This window comes from Mesoplodon bidens (assembly GCF_964165515.1).
Source record: "Mesoplodon bidens genome assembly, chromosome: 7".
Lineage (NCBI taxonomy): Eukaryota > Metazoa > Chordata > Mammalia > Artiodactyla > Ziphiidae > Mesoplodon > Mesoplodon bidens.
The window spans coordinates 91,353,627-91,380,465 of NC_138164.1; the positions used below are offsets into that span (position 1 = coordinate 91,353,627).

Genomic DNA, 26,839 nt, shown 5'->3' on the forward strand with positions numbered 1-26,839 from the left:
TTCTCCCTTTCAGAGGGTTGTCTTTTCGTCATTTATGGTTTCCTTTGCTGTGCAAAAGCTTTCAAGTTTCATTAGGTCCCATTTGTTTATTTTTGTTTTTACTTCCATTTCTCTAGGAGGTGGGTCAAAAAGGATCGTGCTGTGATTTATGTCATGGAGTGTTCTGCCTATGTTTTCCTCTAAGATTTTTTTTTTCTTTTTTTTTTTTTGTGGTACACGGGCCTCTCACTGTTGTGGCCTCTCCCGTCGTGGAGCACAGGCTCTGGACGCGCAAGCTCAGTGGCCATGGTTCACGGGCCTAGCCGCTGTGTGGCATGTGGGATCTTCCCGGACCGGGGCACGAACCCGTGTGCCCTGCATTGGCAGACGGACTCTCAACCACTGCACCACCAGGGAAGCCCGTCCCTTTTTTTCTTGATGATACTGGCTAAGGGTTTATCAATTTCGTTTATCTTCTCAAAGAATCAGCTTTTAGTTTTATTGATCTTTGCTATTGTTTTCTTCATTTCTATTTCATTTATTTTTGCTCTGATCTTCATGATTTCTTTCCTTCTACTGACTTTGGGTTTTCTTTGTTCTTCTTTCTCTAGTTGTTTTAAGTGTAGGGTTAGATTGTTTATTTGAGATTTCTCTTGTTCCTTGAGGTGAGATTGAATTGCTATAAACTTCCCTCTTAGAACTGATTTTGCTGCATCCCATAGGTTTTGGGTCATTGTGTTTTCGTTGTCATTTGTTTCTATGTATTTTTACATTTCTTCTTTAATTTCTTCAATGATCTCTTGGTTATTTAGTAGTGCACTGTTTAGCTTGCATGTATTTGTGTCTTTTTACAGTTTTTTTCCTGTAACTGATTGCCAATCTTATAGCATTGTGGTCAGAAAAGATGCTTGATTCAATTTCAATTTTCTTAAATTTTCCGAGGCTTGATTTGTGACCCAAGATGTGATCTATCCTGGAGAATGTTCCATGTGCACTTGAGAAGAAAGTGTATTCTGCCACTTTTCGGTGGAATGTTGTATAAATATGTATTAGATCTATCTGGTCTATTGTGTCATTTAAACTTTTGTTTCTTTATTTATTTTCACTTTGGATGATCTGTCCATTGGTGTACGTGGGGTGTTAAAGTCCCCTACTATTATTGTGTTACTGTCGATTTCTCCTTTCATGGTTGTTACCATTTGCCTTATGTATTGGGGTGCTCCTATGTTGGGTGCATGAACATTTATAATTGTTACATCTTCTTATTGGATTGATCCTTTGATCATTATGTAGTGTCCCTCCTTATCTCTTGTAAGTCTTTATTTTAAAGTCTACTTTATCTGATATGAGTATTGGAGTATCTGATACTCCAGCTTTCTTTTGATTTCCATTTGCATGGAATATCTTTTTCTGTCTCTTCACTTTCAGTCTGTATGTGTCCCTAGGTCTGAAGTGGGTCTCTTGTAGACAGCATATATATGGGTCTTGTTTTTGTATCCATTCAGCCAGTCTGTGTCTTTTGGTTGAGGCTTTTTTTTTTTTTTTTTTGCGGTACGTGGGCCTCTCACTGTTGTGACCTCTCCCGTTGCGGAGCACAGGCTCCGGACGCGCAGGCTCAGCGGCCATGGCTCACGGGTCCAGCCGCTCTGCGGCATGTGGGATCTTCCCGGACCGGGGCACGAACCTGTGTCCCCTGCATCAGCAGGTGGACTCTCAACCACTGCGCCACCAGGGAAGCCCTGGTTGAGGCATTTAATCCATTTACATTCAAGGTTATTATCGATATGTATGTTCGTATTACCATTGTCTTAATTGTTTTGGGTTTGTTTTTGTGGGTCTTTTTCTTCTTTTGTGTTTCCCACTTAGAGAAGTTTCTTTAGCATTTGTTGTAAAGCTGTTTTGGTGGTGCTGAATTCTCTTAGCTTTTGCTTGTCTGAAAAGCTTTTGACTTCTCCATTGAATCTGAATGAGATCCTTGCTGGGTAGAGTAATCTTGGTTGTAGATTTTTCCCTTTCATCACTTTAAGTATATCCTGCCACTCTCTTCTGGCCTGCGGAGTTTCCACTGAAAACTCAGCTGATAACCTTATGGGGATTCCTTTGTATGTTATTTTTTGTTTTTCCCTTGCTGCTTTTAATATTTTTTCTTTGAATTTAATCTTTGTTAGTTTGATTAATATGTGTCTGTGTGTTCTTCCTAGGGTTTATCCTGCATGGGACTCTCTGTGCTTCCTGGACCTGGGTGACTATTTCCTTTCCCATGTTAGGGAAGTTTTCCACTGTAATCTCTTCAAATATTTTCTCAGACCCTTTCTTTTTCTCTTCTTCTTCTGGGACCCCTATAATTCGAATGTTGGTGCATTTAGTGTTATCCCAGAGGTCTCTGAGATTGTCTTTAATTCTTTTCATTCTTTTTTCTTTATTCTGCTCCTCGGCAGTTATTTCCACCATTTTGTCTTCCAGCTCACTTATTTGTTCTATTGCCTCCATTATTGATTTCTTCTAGTGTATTTTTCATTTTAATTATTGTGTTGTTCATCTCTGTTTGTTCTTTAGTTCTTCTAGATCTTTGTTAAACACTTCTTGTATTTCTTGTATTTCTCATTCTGAGATTTTGGATCATCTTTACTATCATTACTCTGAATTCCTTTTCAGGTAGATTGCCTATTTCCTCTTCATTTATTTGGTCTTGTAGGTTTTTACCTTGCTCCTTCATCTGTGACATATTTTTTTGCTGTCTCTTTTTTTTTTTTTTTTTTTATGAGTGGGATTGTGTTCCTGTTTTACTGGTTGTTTGGCCTGAGGCTTCCAACACTGGAGTTTGTAGGCTATTGGGTAGAGCTGGATCTTGGTGCTGAGATAAGGAACTCTGTGAGACCTCACTCCGATGACTATTCCCTGGGTTCTGAGGTTCTCTGTTAGTCCAGTGGTTTGGACTCAGAGCTCCCACCATAGGCGCTTGCCCCCGACCCCAGGCTTGCAAATCAAGATCCTGGAAGCCACGTGGGGTGACCAAAAAAAAAAAAAAGAGAGAAAGAACAAAGTAAAAAATAAAATTAGACTAGGAGACTCACAGATATGTTAGCAAGAATGTAAAAATAAAAATATAGATGAATCAACAACTGGAAGGTACATCAGTACCAAAATAGTAAAAAAGAGGAGGGAAAGGAAAAAAAAGGGGGGAAGGCCTTGGCTGTGGAGGGCGGGGCCTAATCAAGGGTGAGGTTTGGGCAGTGGGCAGGGCCTATGCTCAGGACCCACAGGGCTGGAAAAGGCCCTGGGGGCTGTGGGGGGTGGGCTTAGGCTCAAGGAACAGAAGGGGCCCAGGCGTGCCCCCCACCCCCATCTGAGGGCAGCGGACCTCACCTGGGAGCCCAGCAGGCTTCCTGGCTTGAGTGGGCGGGGCAAACACCCTCCTCTCCTCTCCTGCTCCTCCAGTCTGGGGTCTGGGAGCACCCCTCCCGCCTGCCTCTCCTGATCTCCCTGGCTTCCCTATGTCCCCAGGTCCAATGCGGTCGGGCGGGGGTGGGGGTGGGGGATGGGGGAGCCTTGGAGGGCAGGCGACCCGCCTGGGAGCTCAGCAGGCTCCCCATGCCCAAGTGGGCAAGGCAATCGCCCTCTGCTCCTCTCTGGCTCTTCCCGGAGAGTCCCTCCCACATGCCTCTCCTGATCTCCCTGGCCTCAGGGGTGCTGATCTTATCTGCTCCACTTCTCCTCCCCCCTCGGTCCCCCTACGTCCTACTGGTTCACTGTGGGGTTCCTCCCGTCTCCTTGGGGGTCAGAGTACCCACCAGCGGCCGGCAGATGCCCTATTTGTGGGGAGATGCTATCTCCGCATCTTCCCACACCACCATTTTGACTCCTCCTTTCTGGCTTTTTTTTAATGTTTTAAATTTTTTGGCTGTACTGCATGGCTTGCGGGATCTCAGTTCCCTGACCCAGGATTGAACTTGGGCCACAACAGTGAAAGCACTGAATCCTAACAACTAGACCACCAGGGAACTCTCCCCAACTACTGGTTTTTTGCAGTCTGGTTGAATGCCCCTTCAAAGTTCCCCCAAATTCATTTTCTGCTTAAGTGAGTCAAAATTGGTTCTTGTTCCTTGGAACTAAAAGGCACTGTATGAAATGAGCCACTTTGCTGTGGGCATGGTCAGTACTTTCTTGGGCAGAAAAAGTTCTATTGAGGAAAGAGTCACACCTAGTATTTTGTCTTTGAACAGAAGATTAAAGAGGATGTAAGGAAAAGCTCTGAGCCAACAGGGAACACAGAACACCAAGGTAATGCTAGGTTTTGATGAGGAAGCCTCTATTGGTCTGTGTTTAAGTAATGGCATCAACAGAAGAAATCTGATACCGTCCAAGATCTCTTCTTTCAGTTGCTACCATTGGGCGTGTCACTTATGTTGTTATTCTTTGGGCCAATCACCACACTCATGCGTTGGATGAGATTTTATTTTCAGAAAGGCAGTATTCATTCTGGTTTGTCCAACAGATCACATAATCAAGGAGTTTTTTTGGTTCTTTTTAATGTTAATAAATTCCACTCTCATCGGCAAAAGTCAGACTATGCTGTTAAATACAGCCAAGACTGTAAGCATACAAATGTCATTGTCTACTGGATCTTAAATTATTCACCAGTACCCACAAGAGGCAAAACTTTGTCCTCCTGAAAAGGTGTATCACTTTTTAGGAAACCGGTAGCGCTTCTGAAAGCCTCAGTATTCGTGATTACGCTAACAGCCCTTACAGGTGTATTTTACACTATCTGTGCTGACTCAGCGAGGAGCCAACAGGCTGGATGTCGGCAGGTAAAACACATCCCTGCAGACCTGTTACTGTTCATGATGACATTTGGAAATCTCAAATCGTAAACCCAAAGGCTCTTCCTTTTCCATTCATGCATTATACACACACATATGAAGAGTTTTCCTACCAGTAACATTTAAAATAAGCACCCTTAATAACTGCAAGTCACAAGTAACATAGAATATTCAAATGTTTAATTTTTAACTGTGTGTGACAAAGCTAAGACAGCCTACCATTCCAATAAAAAAGGCGGGGAGTGGGAGGGATAGTTTTAACACACCATTAATTTATGCTACTGAGTTTTTCTGCTGAAAGACAGCAAAGAATACAAAATTTAGGGACAGAGGAAAACTCAGGTTTCAGCCTCTGGTACCTCTCTAAAGATAAACCTTGTGCTTCCGTGCCCTGCCATCTGGAAAGCTTACCTCCTTCCCAGCCAGACACCTTCTAGCTGAGAATACAACAGTCATTAAGAATCTCATTGTCCCTGACAGCCCACACCTGGAACATGCACCATGCCTACCTGGCAATACAGGGGCCATGAAAGGCGAGAATAAAGCATGCCTTGTGAGAGACTGTTGAAAAGGAGCCCCCTGCCCCGGTCACCCAAAAAAGTACTGATCACGTTAACTACATCCAAGGAACCAGAGGGAAATAGCTGAGGACTGCAGAGAATCTACTCAAGCTGTCAGTGCAAAGAGCAGAGTAAGAAGCATGCAACTTTACTCAAATCACATGCACTTCACTCAAACTTTTTCCCTCCAACAGGTCTTCTCTGCCAACAGAACTGGTCTTCAGAGTCCCTCTGAGTTCCTCTCTCTAATCTAACTTGTTCAAGCTAGTTTTAGTCTTTCCCAACAGGATCCAGCTGGAAAATATAAAGCCTTTGGAATGCAGCAGCACAGGAAATAAGGAGTATACAGAAACAGGAGATTTAGGAGAAGCCCTCCTGGGGTAGATTTACAGACAAAAGCTCCAGACTGACACCAGCAGCAGGATGACCAGCAGAGCTGTTTTCCCTGATATACTCGTCCCGTCATTTTTGTTACACAGGTTCTCCTGGCAGCAGCGGTACTGAAGCTCCTTCTCCCCTAAGGCTTTCGCAATGGCTTCGAAACTGCAACGGTCAAACATCCAACACTGGTAGTAAGTTTTTGTTGGCACTGTGGGGGAAATACACACACACAAAGATAAGCAATCAAGCAGGTAAAACTCTGCACCTGTCTTTAAACTCTCAGTTCTACTTCTTAGAACTTATCGTGGGGAAATAGAGATATTTGGGTAAAAATATGCATCCCAGTTAGCTTATAAAGGGGAACAATTAAGTAAATAATGATCCAGCTCTGAATGGAACTTTTCCATAAAAGCAGAGTCTCATCAGAGCCAATACAGTTGTGTGTATATGGAAGGCAACAGGCAATCATACTAATGTTTGAGAGAGTTACTAAGATTTTTAAACACATGCCCTCTTTGATCCAGCAATCCCACTTCTAGAATTTACTCTATGAAGTTACTTGAAAAAAGGTTAAGATATACGCTCAAGAATGGTCACTGCACTACTATCTGTAGCAGCAAGAAACTAAAAGACAAACAGTTGGTTAATAAAAAAGCACTTGGATAAATTATGGTAGAGTTCCACACAACGAAGTTCCATGCAGATAAGGAATGCCACAGGACCATGTGTATTGACATGGGAGGAGTTTGAGGGTTTTTTTTGATGCAGAAAAATAGTTAAATTGGACTTCAACAAAATTAAACTTTTGTGCTTCAAAGAACACTATTTTAAAAAACTAAAAAGACAAAACCCACAAAAAGTGAGAAAATGTTTGCAAATCATATATCCGATAAGAGTATAGTACACAGAATATATGAAACACTCTTACAAGTCAATAATAAAAAGACAACCCAATTAAAAAGTGGGCAAAGGATATAGATACTTCTCCAAAGATATACAAAGGGCCAATAAGTGCATGAAAAGATGCTCAACATCATTAGCCATTAAGAAAATACAAATCGAAACCACAATGAGGATCAATTCGCACCTATTAGGATGGCTATAGTCAAGAAATTGGAAAATACCAAGTGGGGTCAAGGAAGCGAAGAAACTGGAAACCTCAAATATTGCTCGTGGGAAGGTAAAGTGGTGCAGGTATCTTGGAAAAGTCTGGCATTTCCTCAAAAGGTTAAAAATAGTTACCATATGACCTAGTAATTCTACTCCTAGGTAAATATATTACCCAAGAGAATTGAAAACTACGTTCACACAAATGCTTATACACGAATGTTCATAGCAGCATTATTCAAAACAGCTAAAAAGTGGAAACAACCCATATGTCCATTAAATGGTAAATGATAAGCAAAATGTGGTATATCCATTCAATGGAATATTATTTGGCCATAAAATGGAATGAGGTACTGATATATCCAATCACATGGGTGAATATTAAAAACATTATACGCAGGGACTTCCCTGGTGGCGCAGTGGTTAAGAATCTGCCTGCCAGTGCAGGGGACACGGGTTTGATCCCTGGTCCAGGAAGATCCCACATGCCGTGGAGCAACTAAGCCCGTGCACCACAACTACTGAGCCTGTGCTCTAGAGCCCATGAGTCACAACTACCGAAGCCCGTGTGCCTAGGGCCTGTGCTCTGCAACAAGAGAAGCCACCGCAATGAGAAGCCCATACACTGCAACGTAGAGTAGCCCTCGCTCGCTGCGACTAGAGGAAGCCTGTGAGCAGCAACGAAGACCCAATGCAGCCAAAAATAAATGAATAAAAAATTAAAAAAAAGAATAGATTATATACTTTAAAAAAACAAACAAAAAATTATGCTAGTGAAAGGAGCCAGTCACAAAGGACCACAACACTGTATGGTTCGATTTATATCTAAATGTCCAGAATAGGCAAATCCATGGAGACAGAAAGTAGATTAGTACTCCCTGCCAGGGTATGGGCGAGGGAAGAATAGGGAGTGACTGCTAATGGGTATGGGGTTTCCTTCTGGGGTGATAATAACATTCTGAAATGAGTGGTGATAGTTGTGCAGAGCTGTGGATATACTAAAGGTCACTGAATTGCACACGTTTGTTTGTTTGTTTGTTTGTTTTTCGGTATGCGGGCCTCTCACTGCTGTGGCCTCTCCCATTGCGGAGCACAGGCTCCGGACGCGCAGGCTCAGCAGCCATGGCTCACGGGCCTAGCCGCTCCGCGGCATGTGGGATCTTCCCAGACCAGGGCACGAACCTGTGTCCCCTGCATCGGCAGGTGGACTCTCAACCACTGCGCCACCAGGGAAGCCCTGAATTGCGCACTTTAAAATGTACTTTGGAACTGAGATATGTGAATTATATCTCAATAGAAAAAAAGCCTAGATGCAGAACAATATGTAGAATGTGATCCATTTGTATAAAGTATATGTGTGGGGGTGAGTATACTACTTTTCTCTGGCAAGATTCCCAAGTAATTTAACAGTGTTACCCTCACAGAAGACTATCTTTCACTTCTACATTTCTCTGTAGATTGAGATTTAAAATAAAAAGTCACTGGATGAATTTATTTTAAACATAGCTTAAACTTCCTTTAAAAAATCATTAGATTATTCAGTAAAGCAGGAAAATTTCCCAAAAGAACGTGCCATCATGGTCCCAATTTTTACACACAAAGGAAAATGCAGGCCAAAATACACAATGCCAATTAGCTTAGAGTGATTTTTTAATATTTAGAAAAATTATGTTAAATATTTTTAAAAAGTGAGAGTTGAGAGAGAAGAGAAGATAGTTGTGCTAGATGCTGGGGACACACAGATATAGAAGGTTGGTCCCTGCCCTGGAATCATTTTCTTTTCTTCTGTGTTGGAAAGAAGAAAATACAGATGACCATTTCCTTATTTAAGGCCAGTAACGAATTTATTCTATTTCATTCACAGCTCAGAACAAAACGTCTAAGTTTATAACTGCAGGTATAACTGTTCTATCCTCCCCCTCAGAGGAGATGAGTGTTTGGCCTGGATTTCAGTGAAGTTTGGTCAAGTGGCAGAGGCCAGATAAGAGTGTTCCAGTGACTCTACCTGCTTGGATCATAAATATTTAAGTGGATGCTTCTAATACTGTACTAAAGAATGCTGTTGAATAGGACAAGTTACTGTCTTACGTAGTAGTAATCAGGCTTTGGAACTGGGAAAGCATTAAAGTCACCAGAATGTTAATTAGGGAAGCCTAACAGCTTGGGAAAAGCAGATAGTAATTTATTAATAATTGCTACCAATTAATCACTTACTATGTGTCCTGCAGTGAGCCAAGCACTTTACTTGAATGATCTTATTTGCATAACAACCTTCAATGGTGAGCTTCTCACCAAAGCCACTATCAGAATCACCCAAGTAAAAGTGGATCATATCACAGAGTCACCGGAATGTTAAAGGTTCTCTCTCTGCTAGGCACAGCCTCCCCACTCTCTTTGAAGATTTGCCTTGAGTCTGCCTTTACCAAGCAGTAGTCCCCAGTTGCCTTAGGCATCCTTCAGTGTGTCCCTTATTTGAAAGGCCATTACAGAAATGATTGCTTGGCACTGTCATCAAAGGCTCTGCCAGACTCTAAGTACACGGTTTATATTTCCAGGACCTAGCCAGGACGCCAGTAAATAGTGGCTGAAGTAGCACCCATCTGTCTCTCTTCTAGACTGAATCTTCTATCACGCACATTTCTCCACTAAATGCCCCACTGACCCTGGGAGATAAGTATTCCTATTTCACAGCTGGGGCGAAAATGTGGCTAGATTAATTAAATAATTTCTCCAATGTATGCCTGGCCTTTGATTCATGTTTATGACAGTGTGCCTCGCCTCTCCCAGGCTGATGTCAATCAGAGTCGGAGGGGCATTTAGATGTTCTGTTACTATCTGCCTTACTGTAAGGTCTGAATATCTATATTTCAAGAACTGCTGTTACCACATGTCTAGCTGAAGTTTTGGGACCTATGTTCACGAGAAGAAGAAAACTATTTAAGATTCACAATATCCTTAAAAAAATAGATTTTATACTTGAGAGGAGTTTTAGATTCACAGCGAAATTGAGCAGAAAGTACAGAGTTCCCATAGAGCCCCCGACAGCCCCACCTCCACCCCAAACAACCTTCCTCACTATCAACATCTCCCGCCAGTACATTTGTTGCAACTGATGAACCTACATGGACTCATCATCATCACCCAAAGTCCATAATTTACATTTGGGTGCATTCTGGGTGTTGTACATTCTATAGCGTTTGACAAATGTATGACATGTGTACATCATTATAGTATCACACACATTCCTAGTTTCGTTGCCTGAAAAATCCTGTGCCCCACCTATTCATCCCTCCCTCCTCCCCCACTTAACCCCTGGCAGCCACTGACCTTTTTATTATCTCCTTGGTTTTGCCCTTTCCAAAACATCACATAGTTGGAATCATAACAATGTAGCTTTCCCAGAGTGGCTTCTTTCATTCAGTAATGCATATTAAAGTTTCCTTCATGTCTCTTCATGGTTTGATACTTCATTTCTTTTTAGTCCATTCTCTGGATGTACCACCGTTTATTTATCCATTCATCTACTAAAGGACATCTTGGTTGCTTCCACGTTTGGGTAATTATGATTAAAGCTGCTATAAACATCCATGTGTAGGTTTTTGAGTGGACACAATTTTTTGACTCATTTAGGTAAATATCAAGGAATGCAACTGTTGAATCTTAGGGTAAGAGTACGTACTGTGTACCAATTTATATTCCTTCCAGCAATGAATGAGAGCTCCTGTGGCTCCATATCCTCGCCAGCATTTGGTGCTGTCAGTGTTTTAGACTTTGGCCATTCTAATAGACGTGCCCCATTGTTTACATTAATCATTTTTACAAAGCATAACAGTTCATTATAAGATGAGTAAATTCTGGGGAATCTAATGTACAGCATTATGACTGTGGTTAACAAGATTGTATTGTCTATTTGCAATTTGCTAACAGAGTAGATCTTAAGTGTTCTCATCACACACAAACAGGTAACAATGTGAGGGGGTGGTTGTGTTAATTAGATTGATTGTGGTAATCATCTCACAATGTATATGTATATCAAACCGCCATGTTGTACACCTTAAACATATACAGTTTTTATTTGTCAATTATACTTCAACAATGTTGGAAACAACTAAAATGAAAGTTTAACCATTCAGGTAGGAAACAATGGGATTTGTTCCCTAGTCTAGTCTACTTCCCTCTTTCTTTCTCTCCACCTCTACCATCTGACACACCCACTTCATCAATAAAAAACAGAGGCCGGAAGAACTTACTGGTGGCAAGACAGAGATCAGAGGTCAAAGCTTCTAACTGATAATCTAATACTTATTCTACATATAGTATTGCCTTTATTCTCTCATTTGGAAATTATACTTTTTGTAGTGGGGGTTCAAGAGACACAGACAATCAGGTTTAAGAAGAAGGTCTCTGAGCTCATAGATAATTGGTGCTCAAATATTTGTGGAGTGAATGATTATTCTCTCTGGCACCCTCACTATGCTTTCTACATTAACAATGAATTAATAGTCCCAGGTGAGGCAGAGGAACTGTCCCCTACAGAATCAAGGACCTTACACGTAGGCCTTGGAATCTGAGCTGTATTCCAGGAGTTTATATCAAAATTATGAGATACTCCTGTTCTTTAGACAGGATCATTCTAATTCGTCCTTACTTATTGAGGGATTTTTCCTTTCTGGGGAAGTGAAACTCCTCCTCCTTTCAATCAGCTTTTTCTGAACATGTGGGTCTCCCAAGCCTTTTATGAGTTTACCTGATGTGCTTAGCATTCCTTGAGGTGGACACTGGGAAGAATTTACATAGAGGGTATGAGTGAACTAACTTGAAGGGTATTTTTACTTTTATCTCTTAGAGATGGAGGTCAGGGGATTGACCTTGTACACTAACTAAGCAGGTCCTGAAATAGCCACTCCTCACCAGTATCATTTCCACACACTGATTCAGTCCAGAACCACACCCAGCCAAGAGCAGAGGGCATGCCTTTGCTGGTTTCTTGCCTCTGTCCACCATTTCCTAAATTCTATTTTAACAGGATTTATGGAGGAAGCGATTCCATAGTCTAACCAATTTGGAAAATGCAGATTTGACAAAATTTGTCAATGTTGACAGTTCCCTACCCCAAGCCCACGAGTTCCTTGTCCTCTGAGGCCACCAAGCCTCGGTACCTACTGTTGCCTTTCTTGGGAACACCCTTCCTCTCTTAGTCCTCTTACTTCCTACTTATCCTTTGAGCTCAGCTTGAGTCCCCTCAGGACTCTGTATGTATTAAATTCCCCACGGAATGAGACACGGGTATAAATAAAGACATCTGTAATAGCTACACAGGCCTCTTTCACAATTTTCATCATCTCCTTTCTTTATCTCTGTACCCCGATCTCCTAGCTCAGGCTCTGGCACAGGGCAGGCTCTGAAAAGTTTGCGGGGCAGCCAGCGTTGCTGTTAAGAGCACAAGTGTTGGAATTAGATGGAGTCCCACGTTCAGATCCTGAGCTCGTTCCTTGACCTTAGTCTGTTGCTTAATTTGAGTCTCAGTTTCCTCATTTACCAAACGGGAATAAAATATTACCCCGAGTGGTAGATGGGAAATATTAAATAAAAAAACAAATGGAAAGTGCTTAGCGCCGCACACAACTGGTGCTATTAAATGATAGCTATTACTTGTTGAATACGAGTCTAACAAGAATGAGAGCGGCGCAGATCTCTTCCCAGGCTCTCTTCATCCCATTACACTCAGGAAGAGGGGGAGGGGGAGGCTCTTACCGGCTTTAACGATGAGACAAGTATCTTGATTACGTGAACAATTGACGGCCGTATTGCAGCCATTAGCTGGGTTAACACAGCTGTAGCACTGCAGGCTGTGACCTAGGATCAGGAAGAATGCCCGTCAGGACCTGGTAGACCAGCAATGACTCACCCTCCTGGCAGCAGAAGCAAGCCCACCAGCTCCATTAGTGTGGGTCAGAGGTCAGCAACTCAGCGTGGCCTTCCTTCCCACATATATCTGCAGCAGATATATTTTCCCAAACTCAAACTACAGTTGCAGCAGCAGTTGTTTGGACCCTGAGGCAAGTGCAAAGGGAATTTCCAGATTTCAAAATCCATTTAACTGTGCAATTGAGAAGCTTTCTCCTACTTTCAACCGGAAGGGATTAATCTGCAATGCAATGACATATTAAAAGGAATCCATTAAGAGGATAAACTAACAGAATTCTATAAACACCTTCCAAGCAATGAATATGCTCTATCACATAACATTCTCACGGGCTGCTCATCGGTATTTGGCTGTGCCTATCTGTGTGGAAAGAAGCTCCAAGACGAGATGCATGAAACCTCATTACAGATCAGTATTAACAGATGAACATTTGCAACCAACTTGATGATGGGGAACACTAACTTTTGAATCCCAAAGTAAGCAAAATGTTATTCTCCCAGCAATAATTCCATTCTTCTCAGTAGTAGATCTGTATTAGAAATAATTGTACTCAATTATTACATTTTTGAATTCTGTCAATTAAAAACTTGGAGAAATGTTTTCTCTCTTATTTATATAAAAGCCTACATAATATCCTTGATTTTTGTCTCTTGGCCTGCAAAGCCTGAAATATTTACTATCTGGACCTCTGCAGAACAAGTCTGATGGCCTCTGGGATAAGGCGTCCTCACTGCAGCTGTTCTCTGCTGAGGGAACGACCCATCGCCAGAAGCAAACACAGTCAAGGGGCAGGCAGCAGCCATACACTTTAAACCCATGTGGGTGGGAAGACATGCACAGTGACACTGAACACGAGGGTCGACTCATATCAGAAGCAAACGCCTCTGGTTCTCCAATTTGAAAAATGACTACCGCTCCCACTCATGTTCTTAGGATTCATCTTTGGTGGCTAGACTTCAAGTTTCACTGGATTATTTTCCCTTCTCTGTTTTTATAACGATGGTGATGGAAAAAGATGAGTCATATTCCACATTTGTGATGGGAAGAGTTGGAAGCAAGTTTTCCTGATTCATGTGGACATACTCTTTTCTACAATAAGAGATCACCTTCTTCCGGCCACATGGCTTCTGCCACGTAATCAGTATTTGGAAGTACCTATCGGTGTGAAAAGACATTTTCAAAGATGAAATATGTAAAATCTCATAGAAGAATGGCATGGTTTAACCAAGACGAAATGTGGGTTTTAGAACCCAACAGCTGACTTTTAGTTCTAAGGCCAAAGTCTAGGTTCATCACCAGGGAGAGGAATTCTCCAAAGGCCAGAAGAAAGTGGCTCCTCACTTCCTGAGCACAGATAGGAGTGAAGCTCTCTATAACTTCTTTTTTTTTAAATTAATTAGTTAATTTATTTTTTGCTGCGTTGGGTCTTCATTGCTGCAGGCAGGCTTTCTCCAGTTGTGGCGAGCGGGGGCTACTCTGTTGTGGTGCGTGGGCTTCTCGTTGCAGTGGCTTCTCTTGTTGTGGAGCACGGGCTCTAGGCAAGCGGGCTTCAGTAGTTATGACACACGGGCTCAGTAGCTGTGGCTCGTGGGCTCTAGAGTGCAGGCTCAGTAGTTGTGGTGCATGGGCTTGGTTACCCTGTGGCATGTGGGATCTTCCCGGACCAGGGCTCGAACCTGTGTCCCCTGCACTGGTAGGCGGATTTTTAACCACTGCGCCACCAGGGAAATCCCTATAACATCTTAAATGGCCAGGTCAAACCTTCAGACAGAGGAAAGAGAGCTCACGTTTGGAACTTCTGTGGGGCAGAAATATTCACAGCTAACACAGTGTTCAAATACCTAAACTTTCAATCTTCAGAGAATTCCTATAAGAGGCAGGCTCAAGGATCTCCATCCCCATTTTTCAAGAGAAAACTAAGACTAAGATATTAACTAACTTGTCAAAAGTCATATGGCTACTAAGAGGAGAGCTGGGACTCACACCCAGGCGATCAGTTCTGAAGCCCACGCTTGGTTTATTTACCGTGATGTTCTTCTAATTGTCCTGAGTAGGAAAGAGAAGAAACCAGGACCAATTATGGGGGAGACCAGGTCAGGGGCAAGCAATAAGTCAGTGGCTGTTTGATATTCTAGCTACTTAGCCGGGGTGGAGTGGATCTTCTTCACACTCCGACTCCCTCAGGAAAGACCTACGTGCCCCCGAGACCTGTCACAGAACAGCTAACAGCGCCAAACCCAAGCCTGCTCCATAAACAAATGTAGACTGCTGGAAAGCAGGTATGACCAGGCTATTCTTACTACAGAAAATTCACTGGGTAGAAGAATTAAGACAATAACGTATGTTGTAACATAGCGAACCACATTACAAACCTCTGTGACTACAATCAACAGACGTGGGGAGGGAGGGGGGTCGTGACTTTTGTCTTTTCTCAGAAAGGGAAAACTTGTTCAAACATGCCCTTGGGCTACTTTGTTCTTTGCTTCAGTTTCCTCAACTGTAAAATGGGCGTAATCGTACTGAGCCCTCACAGGATGGCTGGAAGGATTAAATGAGCCAGGGTCCGGTACAGGCCCTAGTACCTAGTAAGCGTTCACCATATGGGAGCTACTAAAGCTACAAGCTCTAAGACGTGCTCCAACATGCAGATGCCTCTGTAGTGCCCACCGCATGGCTACTTCCTTTTCTGCCTCCTGTCCCCACCCCTCAAGTAACAGTTAGTAGTACCAACATGACATAGGCAAAAAATGGCCTTTGATGTTTACAATGAAGCAAAGCAAGTAACACAGGTGTTCCTACTGTTAGAGGTAACTAGGATCTCCAGCAGGCAGGGAGGGGTGGCCCCGTGAAGGAGCTGGGGCAGACACTCTGGTGCCAGGCTTATTTGGGTTCAAATTCTGGCTGCACCACTTTGGTGTGATCTTTTACAAGTTATTTAATCTCTTTGGGCCTCAGTCTTGTCACCTGTAAAATGGCAAGAAAAATAGTCCCTGCTCCACAGGGTGGACATGAGGATTAAATAAGTAAATACATGTAAAATGCTGAGAATAGTGATTGGCACGTGAATGCTATGAGCAGCAGCAGCATTACATGGGAGAAGCCCAGGGCGGGCGGCTGGGCTCAGCACTCTAAAAGATGGCATCCATCGGTAGCCCCAGCGGCTGGTGGTGAGTGGGGTGAAACTCAAGCAGCTCAGTGTAATCGCTCCCCACAAAAGCAGCTCTGTCACCCAGGATGAACTGTAACTCAGGAAGGTGCTACACTCAGGGTAGGGCCGTAACACAGGAAGGAGCAGCCACACCACCCTGGACCTGTAATACTGATGGCAAAAGAACCGAAGCTCGGCCCGAGGTCTGTGGCCATCAGCTTGGTCTTCCTGAGGCCTAAGAAAAAGTTTAGGGCCAAGGCGGCCTACATGATCCAGATCCATGTCCCTCTGGACCACTCACCTACATGGCAGATGACAGCCAGGCTGAAGAGGAGCCCAAGCAAGATGAACCCTCCTTTGCTTCCCATTGTGACCGGCTACAGGTTCTGGAAGGAAGGAACACAAAGCATTGTCATGAACCAACAGGTGATTGCTGGGTATCTCAGAAACCAAGAGTTGGAAGGCCTGGGGGCTTCAGGAAACATGGGAAGGAGTGAGCAGACCAAGAAAGCAGGGAACCTCCAGGCTGGGTGCAATGAACCGAGGGTGCTCTCAGGTGGGGCAGTTCTTGGTCCCTCCCTGGCTGAGACCTCAGCTTACTGAAGAAATGCTGCCGGGCCTGGTGGGAGGGGCGGCTGCAGGGAGTCAAAGCACACTGGGCCCACCCCAGCTCCCACCTACAGTAGCCGTGCACCCTTGAATAAATTCAGTTCCTCTGAGCCTCAGTGTTCATGACTGAGCAGTGGGACAGCACTATCTTCCCCCTCAGGGTCGCTGACTCAAATGAGAATATGAACAAAGTACGTAATGCAGCACCTGCAGTTTCAGCTCTGCAGGCCCCACCCCCAGCTGCTGGCTGAATTGAGCCTGAGCCCAGCGAGGGCCACTTCTCCAGGCCACGCCACTAAATGCATCAGATGGAAGGGGTAACTCTGGAGGGCACCAGTGCATCAGATGGAAGGGGTAACTCTGGAGGGCACCGGTGTGCATTCAGAACAGGAGGCAAAGGCTTAGCGTGCACAAAATCTCTGGTTCCCCACCTCCTCCTTAATCACTATGGAAAAGTATGCAGGGGTTCCAGGGACCTCTGATGACAAGTCCCCATTACATTAATGCCTAGATGTGTGGCAGTGAGCATCAGGGGAGAAGGGAGGGCTGAAACACCTTGAACCCTCCTTTTACCTGAGCAGGAGGCCAAGACACAGGGAGGTTTTTCTTTTTTTAGACTTTATTATTTGTTTTTTAAAGATTTTTTTTGATGTGGACCATTTTTAAAGTCTTTATTGAATTTGTTACAATATTGCTTCTGTTTTATGTTTTGTTTTTTTTTGGTCCTGAGGCATGCGGGACCTTAGCTCCAGGACCAGGGATCGAACCCACACCCCCTGCGTTGGAAGGTGAGGTCTTAACCACTGGACCGCCAGGGAAGTCCCCACAGGGAGGTTTTTAACTTGCCTAAGTCCAAATCATGAGCAGTAGATCTAAGGAGTCTACCGACGCTACCCCGACTTCCCTGAGGCCATCCTCCAACAAACAGGCAGCAGCTGCTCCAAACCAGGGCGGCTCCACATTCTATTCTCCTGGGCCGCACAGGCCAGGACTTCTGCCCGGTAGACAGACACAGATGGGGCTCTTGGTGGGTGGGCCCTGCCCTCCTCTGGGTTGGAAATGGCATCTCTCACACCTTTGAAAGTCATGTGATGCTCAGGAGTTGGCTGAGGAAGGCCAGAGGAGAACTGGGAAGTGAACAGGGCAGGGCCTGGCGTTGCCCAAAGACGAAGCCATTGAGTAAGCCACGCCCGGGAGAGAGACAGGTCGCTTGCTGACATGTGGGAAAGTGGGGAGAAAATCTAACTGGGCCTGGCCTTTCTTTACAGGCTGAATACCCCCCACTTCCCTCTGGCACCTGCAACACCTACCACAGCCTACTAATGCCCCCCGCCACCGGGCTGACCCTCCCGGGGCGTAGCTGCCCACAGCACCCCTGCGCGGTGAGGACCTGAGGCTGCCCGAGGCCAGTGGTCAGAAGCTCAGACTCTGGGCTGGCAAAGACCTGGACACAAGGTCTGGCTCTGCCACGGCTACTGAGCCTCATTCTCCTCACCTGTAACAAGGGGCAGGTACATGGGCGCTTTCCCACACCAGGAAGTTGAGGTGAGATAAGACAAGTTAACTATGTGCTTGACAGTCACAGAAAAGTGGTGGCTGTCACCGGCTTCCTGCCTCACCCTGGACTTCCTTCCTGACCACATCCAGACTTCCTGCCCGAAGTCAGGCACGTACATACCTCCGGGTCAGACTATTGGCCTCTCCAGGCTCTCTTGTTCCCTGAGCCTGAGAGGTGGAGGCAGTGAGGTCTCTGCATCCTAATAGCTCAGGGAGAGGCCCCAGCCCCTCCTGCCAGCACCTGACGCCCCTGCAATGCCCTCTGTCGGGAGCCAGATGGGTCAAGGGAGAGAATCACAGCATTCCCGCGCCACCCACCCCCCAGCCAGTGGCCCAGGCCCAGCACACCCCAGCTCCCTGCCTGGTTCCTCAGGCTCGGGGGCATCTGGGTAGAAAGGGTGATTCACACACTCAGCTTAGACAGGCCTGGGGCTGGGAAGAAGTGCTGCAAGAGAACAGGAGAGGAAGGCACCCATCTGAGGTCGCTGAACAGGGGTGCGGGGAGCATCAGACTCTTCCTAAAAGTTAAGAACATCTGCTTCCTCAGGTAGCCCTATTGGAGGAGGAGGGAGGGACCTCCTGACTGGGGCGGGTAGGTGCTGGGAGGGTGCCAGGCTGGCAGGAGCTGCAAGCTCCAGGAGACTTCCCTCGGAATGGTCCTTGGCATGAATAACACCATTACAACAAAGAGGGTGCAGTGCAGTGAACTCGCCCTTGATGACAAGCATCAGAAAGAAGGGTCTACTGAGACAGGCTCATCATCTCTTAACAAAAGACGGCGGAAACGGCACAGTGAACTGGTCTAGGGATAGGCTTTCTCGTCGACCGGTGAACAAAGCCTTGAATATTTCTGGCTCTGCCACTTATTGCCGTGTGTTACTCAACCTCTGGGCCTCCCTTCTTCACCAAGTAAACACAGGGATAATCACAGGTACTGCACAGCATGGTGCCTGGCCAAAGAAGGCCCTCAAAAAGCAGTAGCCACCATGAGTATTACTGGGAAGTCACGAGGTTCCCAGGAAAAGAAAATTGGGCAGGGAGGGGGTGTTGGGGGGTGAAGCGTGGGGAGGGTCGACAGAAGGTAGCATCAGGTCAGGAAGCTGGACAAACACTCTGGACTGGATGGGCAGGGGAGACTGCAGCCCCCAAGCCTAAGGCCATCCATCTGGGTTGGATGGGGAGTGTCAAGACTGAGGTTTAAGTCCACAGGACTGGCTGGTAGTCACAGCGGCTGTTTCTGTGACTTGGCTATGGGAGGGCCAAGATGGCAGAGAGAGGAAGTGATCAGTGTACGGATGTTGAGCTGTTCAGATCGGAAGACCAGGTCTTCATTAACCACTACTAAGATATGAATTTCCAAGAGCGATATGTTGCTATGAAATGGCAGGGGTGGGGGACAGAAAATAGCTGATTGTTTTAAAGCTATTTTATAAATGCCCCCCAAATGCTGACAGTAGTAAACACTAAGCAGGATTATTTATAATCTCATTTCTCTTCCTGACCTTTTACTTTTTGCCACACCTCCCCAAATAGTCTATAATGAGCCAAGCATTATTTTTATAATTAGAAATAGGAAACTCCGCACATTACAAAACTTTCCCTTAGTAGTCATAGATCACCTGTCTTCTGGCAAGTCTGTTACAGAATTAAAAAAGAGAATTGAACCTCATGGCTTGAAACTCTTCCCCCTAGTCTAAAACATCCTCCATTTTAAATTTTAAAATGATGCCCATAAGTTAAGTGTAGATCAGATGGCAGATGAACCAAGAGAGCTGCCATTACTTTTTCAATCCACCCAACCAAACGCTTAGATGCAAGATGCATCCAGAAGACCTCATCACTCTTTTCTAAACATATTAAGACTCATTTAAATGGATTTAATTATTGGAAACAGCCCAAAGTCATTCTGCCTCCCATCCAAGTACTAACCAGGCCCGACCCTACTTAGCTTCTGAGATCAGTTGAGATGGGGCGCGTTTAGGGTGGTATGGCCGTAGACCCAAAGTCATTCTGGAAAAGGTCCACAGAATAAAATAGGTGAGCCTATTGGAAAACACCATTTGGGAGTCATAGGACACGTCTGGAGCCAGCCTTAGGAAGTCTGGACAGATTTTCCTGGGTGGCTCTGAAGTTGACTCTAAAGGAAATTCCTTCAGGGGCACGCCAAATAGGCTTTTCACCAGAGGAATAAGTAACAGTCAAGGATATATAAGCATTGTTTAAAATAGTAAAAATTTGGTAACATACATTTCCAACAAGAAGATGAGTAAATTATGGTACACTTCCATGGTGGGGAACTACACAGCCATGAAGAGTAACAGACATGGAAGGTTATCCACAGCGTATTAAGAAAAAAAGCCAGTTTAAAAATAGCTATAATTTTATTACTTTGTCTTAAAAAAAAATATATATATATATACACACACACATACATACATACATACATACACACTCGTATAAAAAAATGCTTGGAACACCTTCCAACTTTTCCGAACATTTTGGATCATGTGATTAACAGCATGGTAGAATTATGAGCAGCTTATTTATGCTTAAATATATTTTCTTAACAATGAACATTTTTATAGAAAGAGCTCTCAACATGAGTGAAGAATATTTTAATGTACTTATGTGTCATTTCACTTGCAGCTTAAGTTTTTATTTTTCTACTACTCCACCTGATTAAGTATTAAAAATATATACCACCTTTCAAAATTTGCTACATTGAGGTAAAAAATATTTCATGTATATATATTCTCCTATGTCTAAAAATAGTTATTTTAGTCACACCCTGTATTTGTAAAAAAAAAAAAAAAAAATGAGGCTTGTGTTATTTTCTAGTAGTCCTGAAAGACCTCTATTCTAATCCCACTCTGCTGTCAATTTATATAACCTTAAAGCAGTCAACTACTTTACTTCAGTTCCTAATTTGTGAAGTGGTAATAATGATTTTATAAAATGATAAAATATAAAAATAAGACTTGAGGGTTTTAAAGCTCACTATGGGCTAAAATGTTACATGGCACTTTAAGGAACAGACAAATGCACACACAATCCTGGGGTTACTCTGTCCTGGGCTTAGACCTGACCTGGAAATAATATTTTTACTATTAGGTGCCAGATTTCTGAATTTCTTCCAGTTTATCAGGACAGCAAAATAAACAGCTGTAAAAGCCAGGAGAAATGGTTGGGAGAAACCAGGGCTGTCCTATTTGGAAAAGTACAGTCAGAGACGGTAACCATCTTCAAATACGGTAATGGCCACCAAGGAAGAGAGGGAGAGGTTATTCTGTGTAATTTACAAAGACAGCATTAGGATCAATTAGGGAGGCATTCTGAGCTTCCTAAGAGCAACTGCTTGCTATCACTCCACCCCTTCCTCCCTCCCTGCCATGTGCCAGGCACTGTGCAAACTGTCAGCACATATGGAAATCAATTCCCTTGGTGAAATGTGAAAAACTCCCCATCACTTGGAAATGTTCACACAGAGAGCAGAGATCACAGATCAGAGATGATGCAGAAAGATGCCAGCAGAAAGCAGCAAGGGGTTAAAGCAAAAGATCTCTGAAGTACTAGAGATTCTCATCCTACAATAAGAACCAACCTGATCATTATTTATTCATTTCCATCCACCTGAGATGTAAGGTGAAGCTACAAGTTGCAAGGTGATTTACAAATACAGGCATCCCTAATCAAGTTCCTGAAAATGTTTTGGGTAGCCAGTTTATGGATAGTGCAAGCCTATATTCCATTATTTTAAATAGGAAAACAAAGACGTGTTGCTGTCCATGCGAAGACTCCAGCCAGTCTCCCCAAATATCTTTATCTATCTACCTATCTATGTATCTATCTATCCATCTAAACAATCCAAATAAATGTGAACATAAAATATTTAACACACCAATGACCCAACAAACTGAAGGACTACATCGGTGCGTATATTTACTCTATGAAGTAAGTTCAGTCTTGGCACCTACCCCCCAGTCATCTCCACAACGATCATTTATGAGCCCACTGTGAGCTGAGCAGGTGCCATGCTAGGCACTGGGCTACAGTGACTGCTGAATCAGGCAAAGCCGCACTCTCAAGAACCTTACAATCTAGCGGAGGTGGACACCAACTAATGGTAAAGACCAGGAAGAAAATAAAATAGGGTAACAGTATTGGTTCTCTAGCTTTAGTGGGCATCAGAATCACCTGGAGGGCTGTTAAACACAGATTGCTGGGCCCTGACCCTATAAGTTCTGATTCTGCAGGTCTTGGGTGGGGCCCAGTTAGAAATTAGCATTTCTAACTGGGGACCACACTGAGCTGAAGATTCAAAGAGTGAGATGGACTTTGCCCACCCATGGGGATTCTGAAGACAGAGCAAGGGGGTCACAGCTGAGGCATACAGGTGGCCTCTAGAAGTGAAGAATGGTCCTTAACTGACACTCAGACAGGAAATGGCACCTCAGTCCTCCAACCCCAAAGACTGTACTGTGTCAATAACTTGAATGGTCAAGGGGACAGATTCTCGCACAGAGCCGCCAAAAAGGAATACAGCCCTGCTGACACCTTGATGTGAGCCCAGTGAGGCCCCGGTCAGATTTCTGACAGATGGAACTGTAAGATTAATAAATTTGTGTTGTGTTAAGCCACTAGGTTTGTGGTGAGTTGTTTCAACAATAATAGAAAATGAATACACCAACCCCAGAACTGGGATGTGGCAGAGTGGCATTTAAACCCAGGTCTTAGCTCTTAACCACAGTTAAACTCTCTGGTGGGGAAACTGCTTGTGAATTCAGCTTCTGAAATAAAGTGGTTAACACAGGCCACTAGAGAAGAGATTTTACATCAGCGACGTTGCCACAAGACTCACAGATGCCCAGGAGTATGGTTTCTGTTCCTGGGAGCCTGGAGCCTTAGAGGCTGATAAACTTTAAGGCTAGAAGTATTCTCAAAAATTAAACCCAACGTTCCTATTTTATAGGAAATTAATGGAGGCCCCAGGGGATGAAATTACCCGTTCCCAAGGCAACAGGTTAGTTGCAAAGACACACTGGGTGGATCTTGCTTCTATTTACCAGAGGCCAGTAAGTCACAAGTAGCTTAACATTACCTAGAGGCCAGTAGTGTTAGTGGCTTGGGGCTTTGCCTCCTTATCACCTTGTACACACACAGCCAGGCAAGCTGAGAAGATCACTGATCTTACACAAAGATCACTCAGCTCAGAGAAGTCATTACATCAGCAAGTAGAGACAAACAGAAAGCCACCATCATTATGAACAGCCCCTTGCAGCTACTCTGAGGTGCCAGAGACAACCTCAGAACTCTCTAAACTACACAAATCGGAAGCTTCCTCAACAAGGAAGGGCCTTCCTTGCAATTTGTTCCAGGAACTCAAGTCTCTAGTTCTCCAAAGAGGGCCCTTGTCAGACAGCTTCGTCACGGCCCTGCCCTTTGAGATTGTACATGGAGAGCCAACTGCGTAGTGAAGATATCTCACAAGATATAGGGTGTAGTAATAACATGTCCTCCGCTTTGGAAAATCTCAAGCACCTCTGGGCTTGGTTTTGTTTATGGCGTTTTTGTTCGTGAGGTTCTTCTGGAGCTGGCCCAGAATTTTTAATGCATTTCTTTTCAAGAGCTTGTACCTGCAGCTGTTAAAGCTGAATTCCATTAGACACCCGCTCTCCACACTCTTAACATCCATTTTTATTTGGACTTTTACCTTACAAGCTACTCAGCATAATTCCTTATAGTTTTCTGTTTGAAAATACAGAAGCCATAGTTTCACACATTCGGTCCGCAGTCAGGCACCTCCCTCAATTAACATTCTGAGCTGTATGTGCCTTCCTTAGAGAACTGGGAGTAAGCTGCCCCCTACTGGGAACATGGGTACTGAAACAATAACAGCCACATTTGTTCTCCACTTACGAGGCGCGCACAGAGTCCTTTCCACGAATTATCTCATTTAGTCCTTATAACACCCTAAGAAGTAAGGCCTGTTATTTTAGCAGTAAGAAAATGAGGTTAAATAGCCTGCTCAGCATTACGCAGCCAGTAAGAGCAGAGCCAAGACTCAAACTGGTGCCAAGCCCAGGCCTTTGACCACGCATGAACTTCATCACTTCTCTGCAAGCAAACCATGTCAAATTTTACTTATTTTAGGAGCATTCCAGAGCCATCATCACCGACAGATGAAGCTAGACAACGGAGAGCAAGGTGGTAGGAAAGAGCTGTTTCCCTGATCTGTGATTCTCAGAATTGTACGCAATCTTCGGATTATCTGGCCTGTATTTGAGGTCTCTCCCTCCTTTTCAAGAAATGTCTATCATCACAAGCAACCTTGATATGGTGTGGGCTATGTCTCTAGGTTTGTAAAATGTATGGGCTGACTTGTTTAGAATGAAATAGAATTATTGCAGTTGAGAGTGGTGGGCAGGTCTCAGCTGGAGCCCCCTGATGTCCTTAAAAAACTGGCCAAGAACAGGATTTTTAAAAGAATCAGCTGGCTACGGCAGGAGGCACTTTCAAAGTGGACATGAGGCATTACAGGAAGGAAGGAAAGCACTGGTCAAAAGGAAAACCGGAGGAAGCCTGGGCCAGAGCCTTCACTAGGTGGCAACCAGGCCAAATCGTTATTTCACAAAGACTCCGAGGGCACGGACGAGACCCGAGTTTCAGAAGTCACACAACTACTGCCAGGGTGAGTCACAAACCCCAGCTCTTCTCCGTGTGAGTTCTGGGATAAGGGGTGAAGCCACATACGTCAGAGGAGAAATGGAACGTTACCTGGTACATTTCCAGGATCCATGGAGAAAACCACTACTTAACGTTTCCTTAAAAGTCTGCCGTCAGACTCTATGAAGGATGCGGCCCAAGCTGGCCCAAGCAAACTAAAACTGGACTTAAAATGTCTAAGTCACGACCCCACCCTGCTGTTTAAAACTCAAAATTTAAACCTCCAGAGGAAGAGAAGAATGTCCATAACTTCCAGGGATGGCATTAACCTCCTTTCAAGGTGCGATGCGCTTTCTTTTCCCTAAACTGCCAGAGCTTCCCTTCAGATTCAAATTTCTAAACAAATACTCCCAGGAGAATGGAGGGCAGGGCCCGCGGAATGGGGGGTGTTTCGGAAAGCGCGCCCGCTCCCCCCTTCTCGTTGGTCGTATACAAAGGAATCGCCGGGAGGCTGCGGGCCGCGGGCCGGGGGAAGGGCGCCGGATCTCGCCGCCCCTGGGCGCGGAGGCCGGCGCAGGGTGGGCACGGCCCTCTCGGACCCTCCAAACCCCCCAGTCCCGCGATGGCAGGGGCCCGGGCCCAGCTGCCCGTGGGCGCATGCGCCGGCCCAAATCCCCGAGTGCCGGACTCTCAGCGCGGCTCCGCTCCCCTCCCGGCCCCCAGACCTCACCTTCCAGCCCCCGTCGTCCGCTTCTGCGCGGGTACGCCTGCTAGGGTAGTCCAGTCCCTTTTTATCGCCTACGGCTGGGGCGGGCTCCGCCTCCTCCCGCCGGCCCCACCCCGCCCAGGCTCCGGCCTTGGCATGCGCGCCGCAGTTTGCCAGCGAAGGTCACCGGACCCGGCGCAATTGCGGGCTCCAGGCCCCGGTGCAGAAAAAGACCTGTGGCCAGGACTAGATTAAGACCTTTATGATAAAACACTGAAAACGGAAAGTTTATGATGTTCTTCCTCCGATTTGTTATCGAAAACAAAAACAATATGAAACTCCAACACTTATGAATTTTCCTCCTTTGTTGAAAAAAATATGAAAATGTTTTTCAAAATGTTTGTGTGCCCTTGCCAAGCTCCCAACTGGCCCGGCTGTCGGGTTAGCCAGCCTGGCTGCAGCCTGAGGCTCCTTTCTGCTCTCGGGCTCTGGTAGCCTCCAAGTACCCTTCAGCCATAGTCACCTCTGTGACTTGTTTGGAACCGAGATGAAATTCTGCTGTGGGTTTTTTTTTTTTCGGGGGGGGCGGGGCGTGCCCTGCAGCTTGTGGGATCTTAGTTCCCCGACCAGGAATGAAACCCACAACCCCCTGCAGTGGAAACCGGGAGTCTTAACAGCTGGACCGCCATAGAAGTCCCTAGAACATTATTTTTAGGTGAAGATGTAATCTGAAGTTTCTGGTTATCACTTTGTCATTACCCACTGCAGAACCGGCTTAAAGAGCGCCATACAAGGGGGAGTGGGAAAAGCAGGCCAAAAGTACAGGTCTTTCTCCAAGAGATTGACCTCTGTTGGGGACTGAGACTCTCTGAGGATCAGGGTAAGAAGGTATTGCATCTCAGGACTGCTCATGTTGAATCGGGAGCGGAGGAACCGATGACAAAGTTCAAGCAGGGAAAATCATACGACAACTGATCATGACACGTGCCTTCTACCATGATCCTCTGATGGCTTTGGGATGTCAGGGAATGAATTTCATTTGGTGGTGCCTTAATCTTGGTTTTTCTCTATACAAACAGGATTCTCACATCAGAAAGATTTGCTTTGATATTTAAAGTGTGTCTGCTTAAATCAGCTAATACATGTGTTTCCTATGATAGCTTGTTTACAAAGCTCTTCCACATGCATTTTCTATGTATCCTATAAGCTCTTCCCTCCTTTAAACTCTCTTGGGTTCTGAGATGCCACTCTCTCCTGGTTTTGCGTTCAGTTCCTTGACCTTTCGGTCTTGAGATTCTTTTCCATTACCCCCTCATAATGTGGTGTTGCCAGGGTTGGACTGAGAACCATGGCTGTATGTTTTCCCTGGGAGACTATAGT

At 44.8% G+C, this 26,839-nt stretch overlaps 1 protein-coding gene across 1 annotated transcript; it reads right to left on the reverse strand.

Annotated features, from left to right (window-relative positions):
• Positions 1 to 4,965: 4,965 nt before the first annotated feature.
• On the reverse strand, positions 4,966 to 25,568 carry CD59 (CD59 molecule (CD59 blood group)). Its single transcript, XM_081239513.1, has 4 exons — positions 25,484 to 25,568; positions 16,226 to 16,310; positions 12,605 to 12,706; positions 4,966 to 5,951 (listed from the first exon to the last, which is right to left on the reverse strand). The coding sequence occupies exons 2-4, from the start codon at positions 16,290 to 16,292 to the stop codon at positions 5,749 to 5,751; spliced, it is 372 nt and encodes a 123-aa protein (XP_081095639.1). The 5' UTR covers positions 16,293 to 16,310; positions 25,484 to 25,568; the 3' UTR covers positions 4,966 to 5,748.
• Positions 25,569 to 26,839: the final 1,271 nt, after the last annotated feature.

Excerpts from the sequence above, each read along its gene's own strand:
- CD59 (XM_081239513.1), bottom strand. The coding sequence starts at position 16,292 with ATGGGAAGCAAAGGAGGGTTCATCTTGCTTGGGCTCCTCTTCAGCCTG. Across the intron at positions 12,707-16,225 it reads GGCTGTCATCTGCCATGTAG|GTCACAGCCTGCAGTGCTAC; the intron begins GTGAGTGGTCCA and ends TCCTGATCCTAG. Across the intron at positions 5,952-12,604 it reads TTGTCTCATCGTTAAAGCCG|TGCCAACAAAAACTTACTAC; the intron begins GTAAGAGCCTCC and ends TTTCCCCCACAG.